Source organism: Myotis lucifugus, unplaced genomic scaffold (genome assembly GCF_000147115.1).
Source record: "Myotis lucifugus unplaced genomic scaffold, Myoluc2.0 scaffold_41, whole genome shotgun sequence".
Taxonomy (NCBI): Eukaryota; Metazoa; Chordata; class Mammalia; order Chiroptera; family Vespertilionidae; genus Myotis; species Myotis lucifugus.
The window spans coordinates 4561517-4573517 of NW_005871089.1; the positions used below are offsets into that span (position 1 = coordinate 4561517).

General features: G+C 42.0%; 1 protein-coding gene across 5 annotated transcripts in view; it reads right to left on the reverse strand.

The window, feature by feature from the left end:
- Positions 1 to 10578, reverse strand: part of NPTN (neuroplastin) — a 77995-nt gene extending 67417 nt beyond the window's left edge. For 3 of the 5 annotated variants that reach the window (XR_002828987.1, XR_002828989.1, XR_002828988.1), the window contains exon 1: positions 10291 to 10546. Coding sequence is in view for 2 of the 5 variants with exons in the window: in XM_006087842.3 (XP_006087904.1) it covers positions 10291 to 10381 (91 nt within the window). In the remaining 3 variants the exon portion in view is untranslated. Of the gene's footprint in view, positions 1 to 10290 lie in introns of all 5 variants that reach the window. The other 2 variants (XM_006087842.3, XM_006087839.3) reach the window with 1 other exon arrangement.
- Between the last annotated feature and the right edge of the window lie 1423 nt (positions 10579 to 12001).

Genomic DNA, 12001 nt, shown 5'->3' on the forward strand with positions numbered 1-12001 from the left:
TCAGGCACAAGAAGCAGAGGCTGAATCAAGGGGGGTTGGGGGCAGCTTTCCCCCTGTTCACGAACAGAGCAGGGACGGAATAAGAGGAGGGTTGGTGGTCCCGCCCCCCTGTCACACACAGAGACGCAGAGCGATCAGGGGGGTTGGGGGCACTGCCCCCGTCACGCTGATCCCAGTGCCGGGGAGGCATGTTACCCTTTTACTATATAGAATAGAGGCCTGGTGCACGGGTGGGGGCTGGCTGGTTTGCCCTGAAGGTGTCCCGGATCAGGGTGGGGGTCCTCACTGGGGTGCCTGGCCAGTCTGGCTGAGGGGCTGAGGGCCGTTTTCAGGCTGGCGGGTGACTGAAGCTCCCAACTGCTCCTTTTTTTCTTTTTTCTTTTTTATTCTGGGCCAGCTTTAGCTCTGAGGCCTCGGCTGCTGAAAGCAGGTTTCTGGCCTTTGTTTACCTTCTGTATTTGATACAATGTTGCGGTCCGGCCGGCTGAAGCCCGGCTGACTAAAGCAGGTTTCTGGGGTTTTGTTTAGCTTCTATATTTGCAACATAGCTGCTTAGAGTTGCAGCTGAGAGGCCGGCAAGTCAGGCGGGGAACGGTGGAGTCCGCTGTCACTAGAGCAAGCAAGCCTCCCTGTTCGCTTCAGTGCATGGCTGCCGGCCGCCATCTTGGCTGGCAGTTAATTTGCATATCGCCCTGATTAGCCAATGGGAAGGGTAGCGGATGTACGGCTAATTACCATGTTTCTCTTTTATTAGATAGGATATATATATATATTAGTGGCCCCGTGCACAAAATTCGTGCACAGGGGGTGGGGAGGAGGGGTGTCCCTCAGCCCGGCCTGCACCCTCTCCAATCTGGGACCCCTCGGTGGATGTCTGTGGGATCGAGCCTAAACCGTCAGTCGGACATCCCTCTTGCAATCCAGGACCACTGGTTCTTAACTGCTCACCGGCCTGCCTGCCCCTAACCACCTCTGCCTGCCAGCCTGATTGCCCCTAACTGACACCATTCTGCCTTCCTTGAAACAAGAACTGCAACTATTGTCTGAAGTAGGTTTATAGGAAGTTGTATTTCAAAACATGAAAGCCTCAAAGTCAATTTTCCTTATTTCTGAAAAACAAGTTTCTACAAACTTATTAAAACAGCAAGTATTCTCTAAACCCTATACCCATTAGAGGCAGTACCTAAGCTGTAAAGCCAATAAATAGAGTTGTGTAATTTTAGAACTGGAAGGGAATTTAGACATCATCTAGCCCAGTGGTTTTCAAATACCTTCAGGAAGAAAAGAGAATCAATAGCATAATAATTTATATATGCAAGCACTCTTACCTGTTTTTTAGCATATGGAACATTTTGCTTTGTTATTCTATCAGAATAGGACTTGACATTTTGCCTTGTATTTTATATTTAATCATTTTAAGAAAGTGAGAAATACATTTGGATATGACTAAAGCTATTGGTATAATTTAGAACTTAATGTTTTCTAATAATAGAACCTTACATAATATATAGAACACTGACACTTTTCAGATTTCACATCAACTCATTTACAATTCATAGTCAATTTTAAGCAATACTTGGGTGTAACAATAATATATACCAAGATAAACAAAGTGAAGGGAAGCATACCTAAACTGATATACTTCTGGAAATACCATAAAGCATACCATAAGAATTAAGATTTTAAAAAAAGGCTAGTTCATAATTGTTTTCAGAAATGCAAGGAATATTAATCTAGGAATTTCCTCAGATTTAATTAAGGTTAACACTTTGGTTGCCTTGTTCAACTACAATGGAGAGATTTAGAGGTCTTTTAAAAATACAAAGGGGAAAGGAGAAACTAAGTCATAAATAGAAAACAAACCTCCTCAAAAGATACATAAAAATACAATTAATTATTAATTAATACCACTCTGTACTTTTTTTTTTTTTTTACTTGTGGACATTTTCATTAACTTCCCTCCATGTAGCTTGAAGCTACCAGGACACAGTCCCCACCAGCACCCTTAATCTTCTCCTCAGCTCTTCTGCTGAAGAACTTGGCCTTCACGATGACAGGCTGCTTTGGGAGCTTTCCCTTCCCCAGAACTTTGTAGTAGTCCAATCGCACCACATCAATGATAGGAGCAGCTCGAGTCTTGCTTTTGGCAGCATTTACCCGTGTCTGCTCACTGACCAGGGTCCATAGTTTATCAAGGTTGACAGTTGGGTAGAAGCTCTGGTTCCTCTTTAAGTGGTAATGCCTCATATCCAACTTTCAATATTTGTTGAAGTTGATCCTGTGATGATGCAAGCCATCAGCATTACCTTGGCTCCCCGGGTGCTTCCTTTGCTTGCCAATGCGGCTATGGCCCCAAAGTTACCAGGTCTTCCTCAGTCTGGATGGCATGTCAGTGGCCAAGAGGCAAGAGTCACTCAGTACTTTTTAATACAAGAAACTTAACACACAATGTTTCCATCAAAGCTGACCAGTCTCCTTTAATAGATAAGACTGAGGTGTTGCCCTAACCCCGTGGTCGGCAAACTGCGGCTCGCGAGCCACATGAGGCTCTTTGGCCCCTTGAGTGTGGCTCTTCCTAAGCCTTAGGAGTACCCTAATTAAGTTAATAACAATGTACCCACCTATATAGTTTAAGTTTAAAAAATTTGGCTCTCAAAAGAAATTTCAATCGTTGTACTGTTAATATTTGGCTCTGTTGACTAATGAGTTTGCCGACCACTACCCTAACCGGTTTGGCTCAGTGGATAGAGTGTCAGCCTACGGACTGAAGGGTCCCAGGTTCGATTCCAGTCAAGGGCATGTACCTTGGCTGCGGGCACACTCCCAATACGGGGTGTGCAGGAAGCAACTGATCAATGTTTCTCTCTCATTGATGTTTCTAACTCTCTATCCCTCTCCTTTCCTCTCTGTAAAAAATCAATAAAATATATAGTTTTTAAAAAGACTGAAGTGTTTTGTTTTGTTTTTTGTTTTTATTTTAATTTGAACCACTACAAAAATCAGAAACAACAAAAAACAAGTGGTACCTGAAGAACATTAACTATGTCTGCCACTAACTTACTGTATGCAAATAAATGTAGAAACTTAGGAAATTCTTTGAATCTTCAGTAAACCCCATTTCCACACAAACCAAACAATTAAAAGTTCTGAACGATTAGATAAAAATAATATCAACTTAACTAGGTTGAATTAATAAATGTATATTTTTATATATACAGAAGCAAACAAAAAAGAAAGTTAAGCCTACTTTCCATTTTAGATAATAGTAAGTTGAAGTTATGTACAAATTTTGGTTCCCTCTCCTAAACTGAATAAACTCTTGAAAAATAGATATTTTACTTATAAATTTATTCAATTTTTAAAATTTAGACATCAATATCACTGTGTTAATCTTTTTATATAGAATCACCACAGTTTTCACTTCATATTCAGCAATAAGTTTATGTCTATAAAATGTAACAACTTTATAATCAACCAATCAACTGCAGAGGTTTCCTGCCTTCCCAAAACTAATCCTTACCAACTAAAATTGGGAATTCTGGCCGAAACCGGTTTGGCTCAGTGGATAGAGCGTCGGCCTGCGGACTGAGGGGTCCCGGGTTCGATTCCGGTCAAGGGCATGTACCTGGGTTGCGGGCACATCCCCCGTGGGAGATGTGCAGGAGGCAGCTGATCGATGTTTCTCTCTCATCAATGTTTCTAACTATCTCTCTCCCTTCCTCTCTGTAAAAAATCAATAAAATATAAATAAATAAATAAATAAATAAATAAAAATAAAAAAATAAAATTGGGAATTCTAGGGAAAAAATAATTCCACAAAACCTCACAAATTTTATAAAGCATTTATCTAAGATGGTTAAAATTAAACTCCATATCATCAATGGCATTTTAAAAAATTCATATAAAATGTTTTGTTTAAAGAGACACACTGAAAGCCAAGTCAATTGTTCACATGACGTGATTTGCACTATTATTTTAATTTTGATGTGTGAATTTACTTTAGAGGTCCCTCGTCTCCTTAGTCTTTCTGATAGATTCTATTTTCCCAGATACTCCTCAAAAAATAAAATTCATTCCTCATTCTTACTTCCTGCTTTTCTCCTTGCACTACTTTAGCCTTTCTTCTCTTCCCCTTTCTCTTACAACTTCATTCTCCACTTCTGACCCTGTCCAGATTGTGTTCTCACTGTAAAGAACTGAATAGAATGCATCAATATATTTTTCACAGAATTCACTTCTTCTAAAATGTCTTTGCAAAACTTTATTCAAACTTTCACTGAACACCTCCTGCACGTTACTTAACATAGTTATTTGTTGTTTTTCTACATACATTTGTATAGAAATCAGCACCTTATCTCCTTCCCAAATTGTATCATAAAAAAAAAACCTTTGCCTTGGCCAGGTGGCTCAGTTGGTTGGAGCGCTGTCCCCATACACCAAGAAGGTTGCAGGTTCGATTCTGGTTCAGGGCACACACCTAGGTTGTGGGTTCAATCCCCGGTCAGGGCGCCTGTGGGAGGCAGCGGATCAAAGTTTCTCTCTCACATTGATGTTTCTCCCTCTCTCTTTTTCCCTTCCTCTCACTCTCTAAAAATAAATAAAAACATATCCTCAGGTAAGGATTAAAACAAATAAATAAAAACACACCATTATATACATCCAACAAAGTTTCAGATTTTACATATGAAACATCTTACTTTGAAAAGTACCTCAAACTAAATAAATAAAAAACCATGTCTAAAATGACAGAGTACTTTTCTAATCAAACATGGTCATCTTTGCAAGCCCAGTTAAACAATTATTTTTTAAGTAAGAATAATACAATAACATTTTGCCTTTTACTACTGTCTAAATGTATACTCCACAAAAGAAAATGTTTCACATCAAAATTGTATGAGAAAAATAAAGTATTCCTTTAAGACAAAACAGTCTAATTTCTCATGAGCATTTGTACAATTCACTCAATGTCTAGCAACACAAAAACCCATCTGCATCATTAATATGAATTCAGTAACCTTGAAAAACAAAGACTAAGAGCCCACCAACAGGTCCTGATGTAGTAACATGGCCTTTCCATCCCAAACCCGTAACTAATTTCTCATGCTTGGGTGTTCCATCATGTCAGTAGTGACACTTTGGTCAGTTGCCTGAGAGACTGGAGGCTTATTATGGTCACCTTAGGAAATGCTTTATTCCAAGGCAAACTATTTCTTCTGGTCACTTAAATTTTTATTTGGATTAATTCTGTTAAGATCTATTGCTTGACATTTGACATGTCATTTGTACCAGCTGCCATAGATAACATCTATCTCCTGTTGCTCATTTCAGTTCACCCTAAGAGGAGATGAGCAATCAATAGCAAATACAGCCCCACCCATGTGGCTCAGTTGGTTGAGTGTCATCCTTGCACCAGGAAGTTGTGGTTAGATTCCCAGTTGCAGGCTCCATCCCCAGTAGGGGGAGTGCAGGAGGCAGCTGAGCAATGTTTCTCATCAATGCTTCTATCTTTCTCTCCCTCTCCCCTCCTCTCTCTGAAATCAAAAACATATTAAACAAACAAAAATAGCAAATACATATCTAAAAATGTATTCAGAGAAATTTGCCAAACCACTGAAGCAAACAGCACCTGACAGAAAAGAAGATTCATCTAATGTAAATACTAGCATTCTTACAAAGCACAATGTTCATAGGTATCTAGTATCACCCAAGCAAAATGGCTTCTCGAAATTTAGCTCATTAGTAGCAAAGTTCATTAAACTCCTTATTTTCTCCCACTAAGCTCTGTTAATTATCCAATTTTGTATTTTCACTATGAGTATATTTTATTTTACACTCCACATTCATTCATCGGCTAACATCTCCAACACGCTCACTGTGTGCCCGGTACTACATTCTATTTCTCTTATTCACAATAATGGGAATCAAGGAAAAGATACTTAGTTCACTGAAAGAAAAAGAAAGCCCTGCAATCTCCCACACAATGAAATAAAAATGCAAACTTCCTCACCAGAATTTGAAAGTGCAGTACTGCTCCTCACTTTTCTTAAAGTTACATATGCAAAAGTGCAACTCTCTGGGGCCTTCAAATAGTCCACTTAATTGCATTCAAGATGACAGCATTAACACTAAAATGTTCAATATATACATAAAATAATAACTAATAATGCTACTTTTTAAAGTATTATAGTAGTAATAGCTAACATTTAATCAATATTGAGAGCAAGCATGTAGTATGTACAGAACTGTTATACTACATAAAGTAATGTAGCATATGTTACATTATGGTAACATATAGTAACAAGTATTACATATAGTAAAAATATACTTCCTGCTGAGACTATATACCAGACAGAAATCTAAGTGTTTGATGGCCATTATCTCATTTAATCCTCACACCATCCCTATGGGATTGACATTATTATAAATATTAAAAATATTACATTTTACAGATAAAACTGAAGCTTGGAAGTATTAAGCACCTTATTCAAGGTCACTTAACTACAGAGGGTTGGGACTCAAATTCAGGTATATCAGGATCCAAAGACTATGCTCTTGACTGCCATATAATAATGCTTGGCTTACATTCATTCAATTTTAATTTTAAAGCTCTTGGCAAGTCTAAACAGGAGGGTTACTTTTTAGGACAAACTTCTTCCTTTAAAATGAACTACATTTACCTTATTACATACAAAAATCAACTTTAAAGATTTTACTTAAAACTGTCATCCTACAAGTTTAAATATTTGGATAGGAAACAAAATCTGAATGAAAGCCTTGAATCTCTATGGTAATGGGTCACAGCTGGAAGAGACCTTGAGGGTCATCTAGTCCAAATTCTTCATTTTAGGAATGAAACAGAGACCTTTTGAAAAACATCTATATTCAATTTAAACTACCACATACCCAATCCAGAAACATGTAGGTTTGGGTGGTTTTTTTTAAGTCAACATTTTAAATAGATACTCTAACATTTCAACATCATAAAGACCATGATATCCATTTCTGAAGCACTGTAAGAAAATACAAACTCACAGACTCCTCCACCTCTGGAGTCACTGCCACTGCCTTGCTTCTCTAACAGGTCTGAGATCTGAACACACAGCCAACCGCATCAGAGAAGATGAGGAAATCAAGAGTCCAGAGAATTAAATAACTTGCCCATGATCACACCACTAAAGAATAAAGGGACACGGACAACAGGGGGGTGAGGGCATGAGTGGGGGGATAGGGGGTAACATGGGGATAAGGACACATATGTAATAACTTAATCAATAAAAAAACTAAAAAATTTTTTAAAAAAAGAATAAAGGGACTGGGATCTAACCATCTAACCCCAAAGGAGCCTGTGTGGTACAGAGCATACACCATCAGCCGCCATTGAGTGTATCAAATGAAATAAGGCTGACAAAGTTCTAGTAGAGTTCCAATCACATGTGCATTGTACGTATCAATGTTTGCTTTAACAGAAGAGGGTCCTGTTCAAGCTGAGAAATACACTCCACTGCAGAGCTCTGGAGGAATATGAGAAAGGAATCTGCTGTCAGAACAGACAGTGCAGTAGATCACCCTCACATCTACAAACATTCTCTATTTCTTTTCACCAGGGAGTTCAGTTTCACCCTTCCACATCTGATTGTTTTTCAGAACCAATCCCTTCCAGCAAGAGACAACTTGCTTAAGTTAGTTCTCACAACCCTAGTATCACTGAGCACAAAGTAAATGCTTCTGGAACTCTAAACAAAAACATCTCAAGAATGACAGTTTTGAAAAGTCTGATAAATATATTCTAATTTTTTAATTAAAATTAAAAAAAAAAAAGAAAATACAAACTCCATGACATGAGGTCACTCTAATATAGGGCTATTACCAATTGAAAGTTTGAATCTTACTAAGTTATAGAAAGGTATTTTTTTTAAAGCATCCTTACCTATGTGGATTCAAACTCAAGTAATAGTCATTTCTTCATTAATTAAATTTACATTCCTTTGGGTCAACTACAAACGCAGCTTCACTTTACCAGTCTTGTCATGTGACTGAACTTAAGCTCGTTTCAAGAAAAAGGCTGCACTATGCCGTATTTAGAACACATACCACTGAGAACAGCCAGATGAGTCTGAAAGCCTATCCAAAAACCTTGCTTTAGTTGCTAAGAAACTACAATTCTGCTATATTATCAGTCATTGAAAGATGCTATGCTAGCAGAGATTAAAGATGTTAATGTTAAGATTAAGAATATTTCATCTATGGTGCCAAATGAAACCATGCTATTTCCACAAATCAAATAGCTAAAATTAGTATTGGGCTTCTTTAAGTCATATTGTTAACACACAACTAAAAACTAGTAAGACAAATCAGTCTAACTCTATGCTGCCTTCCACAGTGACCTCATCTTTGGGGAAAAACAGGAAAAATACCCAATATACTTAACACATTCAATGCTATAGACAGAAAATGTTTCCTTCCTGATCCCTGCAGTGATAATTCAAGGCCATCAAGCATACATAGGATTTGAATGGTACAATTTGGTACAACAAACACTTATAATTAATCCATGATGTTTTTTCAATCCTTTATTAGACAAATTTTCACTGTAATCTTAAGCATTTTAAGACTGCATTCTCCTTAGAATGATTAACTCCATTGGCTCTATCACTGTTTTGTTTTTTTTAATGAAAGTCATTTAAATTTCAGCTACTCCAACAAGAGTAATCTAGCCTAACAACAAAGAAGCACTGAAGGATTAGCAAAAATAATGTATAGTTCACTCTCCACTACTGACTTCTCATAAATTCTTTCCTATAAAAATATTTTTAAATCTCTTAAAGGTTGTTTCCACAAGAGCAGAAACCTGTTCACAATGCCTCTGAAATACCAATTCAGCAGCTGAATTGTCACACACACCTTCAACCATCAGAATCTTTTCTGTCCAGAATAGATCCCATATCACCATGATTCCCCATTTCTCCATATTCTCTAAAGAACTTCAGCTTAAAACCAATTCTCTCGTTTGCACTATACTCTACAGTACACACATCCCAAGTAATACTTTTATGTTCTCGGAAATAATCTTTCTTCTGTCTTGAAACTTTTAGATATTAAAACCCACGTCTTCCATCTCCTTCTCTCCAGTAACTGTCCTCAATCCCACTGCAGTCCCAGCTATGTGCCCCTGCCTTCCCAAGGCCCACTCACTACCATAAGCGCTGCCACACTCAGCTGCTCCCTTCCTTAATATATCCCCCACACTGCAAACCAGCAGTACACCGCCGGCTTCCTGCATCTGACTCCCTCCCCTTATTTTCTGTCTTCACCCACCTCCACGTCTATACCCAGGCACCCTCATTTCCCTAATAAATATTCCCCCTAACTCAGTTACAACGCTTCTTCCCCATCCTTTGCTCATTTTTCCTCTCCTTATTTAGAAACTCCTTTTTGCTCTCCCAACCACTATCCTAGAATGCCCAACGCTCAACCCTCCCCAGCAAACCCAACCTTCTTGCCCATCTCCTTTAGAGCCACGCAGCGCTTTCCAGATCCCCTACTGCAGTCAACCCACCCCCTCAGCTTTCCACCCACCTTCCCTCCACCTCCACATCCACGGCTCCCTGATTTTTCATCCCCTCCTTAGGGCTCTAGCATTCTGCTCAGTTTTCTCCTGGACGCCCTTTCCCCCAACGCCTCCCTTATTTTTCAAACATGTCACCTGTCTTACGGGGCCCAGCAGAATCCTACGAGCCACTACGCCCCAGACCCCCACTCGCCCTCTCCTCCTTAAACACAAATGCCGCCTTTATTTAAAAAAAAAAAAATTTTTTTTATTTTAGAGAGACGAAGGGAGAGGGAGAGAAAGAGAGAAACATCGGGTCCCAGGACCGAACCCACAACCTGGGATGCGCCCTGACAGGGAATCCAACAGGCAACCTTTTGATGCACAGGCCAGCGCTCAACCAACTGAGCGACACGGCCCGGGCTCCCGTCCGCCTTCATTGAAAGCTGCGTCCCCTCCTCGTCCGCCCCCGCTACTCCAGCTCCCCACGTCGGCTTCCTGGGTGTTCCCTCCCCGCCTCGGAGCGACGAGCCCCACGACGTGGCGCCTCTAAGCCAGCAGTATCCTCGGGCTCCGATCGACGCCCCCAAGTCTCGGACAGGCTCCCGTTCTCACTCCCGCGCCTCCAACTCCCGACCGCCTCTTCTCCCCGCGGTTCCGCAGCCCCTCAGACGCTCCCACCCGCTCCTTCCCCGTGGCTCCGGCACCACCTCAGGCCTGGCCGCCCCCGGCGCCCCGCTTACCGTTCTGAGCGGCGCCTGGCCCCGGGAGGAGGGAGCCAGAGACCAGCAGCAGCGAGATGACTAGAGCGCTGGGGAGCGTCGAGCCCGACATCCTCACTGCAGAAGACCCAAGAGCAAAAAGGCCGGGGCCGGAGCCCGGGCCGGGGCCGGGGAAGGGAGGGGAGGGAGGGAGGGGGCGGGCGACTGAGCGAGGGAGTGAGCGAGGGAAGTAGCGGCGGCTCCGCTCCGTCCTTCGCCGTCCTGCTCCTACCGCCGCAGCGCCCAAGCCTCGCGAGACCTTCGCTCCGGGTCGTGGGTGGCTGAGGAGTGATAGCAGCAAGACTCGCGAGAAGAGGCGGCCTGAACTAGTGTTCCCTCCCCTCGGACTTGCTCGCTTGCCCCTACTGGGGCTGATTGGCCAAGCTCGATGTAGGTCACGTGCCAAGGCGCTGCTGGCCACGTGATGGAGCGAGGCGGGGTTCCTCCAGCTCTTTTGGCGGGTTAGGGCGGGGGCAGAGAAGTCGGCGTTTATCCCTGGGTGAAATGCGAGCGCCCGTAAATCAGAGGAAGCTTTAGGAGCCTACTGTGCTTTCTCCACCCATCCTGTCTTTCAGTTGTTGGAGCTCTTAGCTGCGGTATTTGATGCACCACTGTTTCTTTTACGCCCTTTTACATTGTCCCCATGGAAGTCCTGCGGTTAGTTCCTTCTGGACTTTGATCCTACACCCCCCCACCCCCACCCACCCCGCCCTTCTGGCATCTAGCTCCAACCTCCCTCTTAAGCCTACTGTTTTAACCTTCTTGGAGAGGTGATACACTCCCCGTGCTCGGTGGTACTTTGAGCTTTCCTACCTGTACACCTGCTCCCTCTGCCTGAAATGTCCTCCTTTCCTCGCCCTTCTATTTTCCCCTCCCCCATTTTGGCCTTGTTTTAGCTTCATAAAAATCTCAGGGCCTAAAATTTAGCGTAATTGCTAGACACTAAGTTCTACAAGGAATCTTCAGGAGCAGCGAACATTTATGAGTATCTGTTGCGTACCAGGTTCTCACACCTGCTGTGAAACCCAAATGAAAACATGGCACACACTCTTATGAAGTTCACAACCTAGTCTATCATAGGGTCTAGGAAGTGGGTGAATAACCTAAAAAAACAACCCATAGGAGAGGAGCCAGCAAAATGCTCTGGCAAAGTTATCACTACCATTTTCATGGAACTTTGGGAAATGCTTTCTTTCTTTCTTTCTTTCTTTCTTTCTTTCTTTATTTATTTATTTATTTCAGAGAGGAAGGGAGAGGGAGAGATAGAAACATCAACGATGAGTGAGAATCATTGATTGGCTGCCCCCTGCATGCCCCCTACTGGGGATGAGCCCCCAACCTTGGCATGAGCCCCCAACCTTGGCATGTGCCCTGACCAGGAATCCAACTGTGAACCAGGAAGTGACCTCCTGATTCATAGGTCCATGCTCAACCACTGAGCCATCCCAGTGGGGCAGGAATTGCTCTTTTTAAGGGTATATTTTTGTCCTACCTTCAGCGCTGTCATTCCTTGGTTGGCAAAGGAATCTCTGTGGCTTAGCTTATGCCTGACTCAAATCAGACATCCTGAGGAGGATCTGTGGAGTGAAACTGAGAGAAACCAAGTTAACAGCCCTGATGACCCGAGAGCTCAGAGTATCTAGAGCAGTGGTTCTCAACCTTCCTAATGCCACCACCCTTTAATACAGTTCCT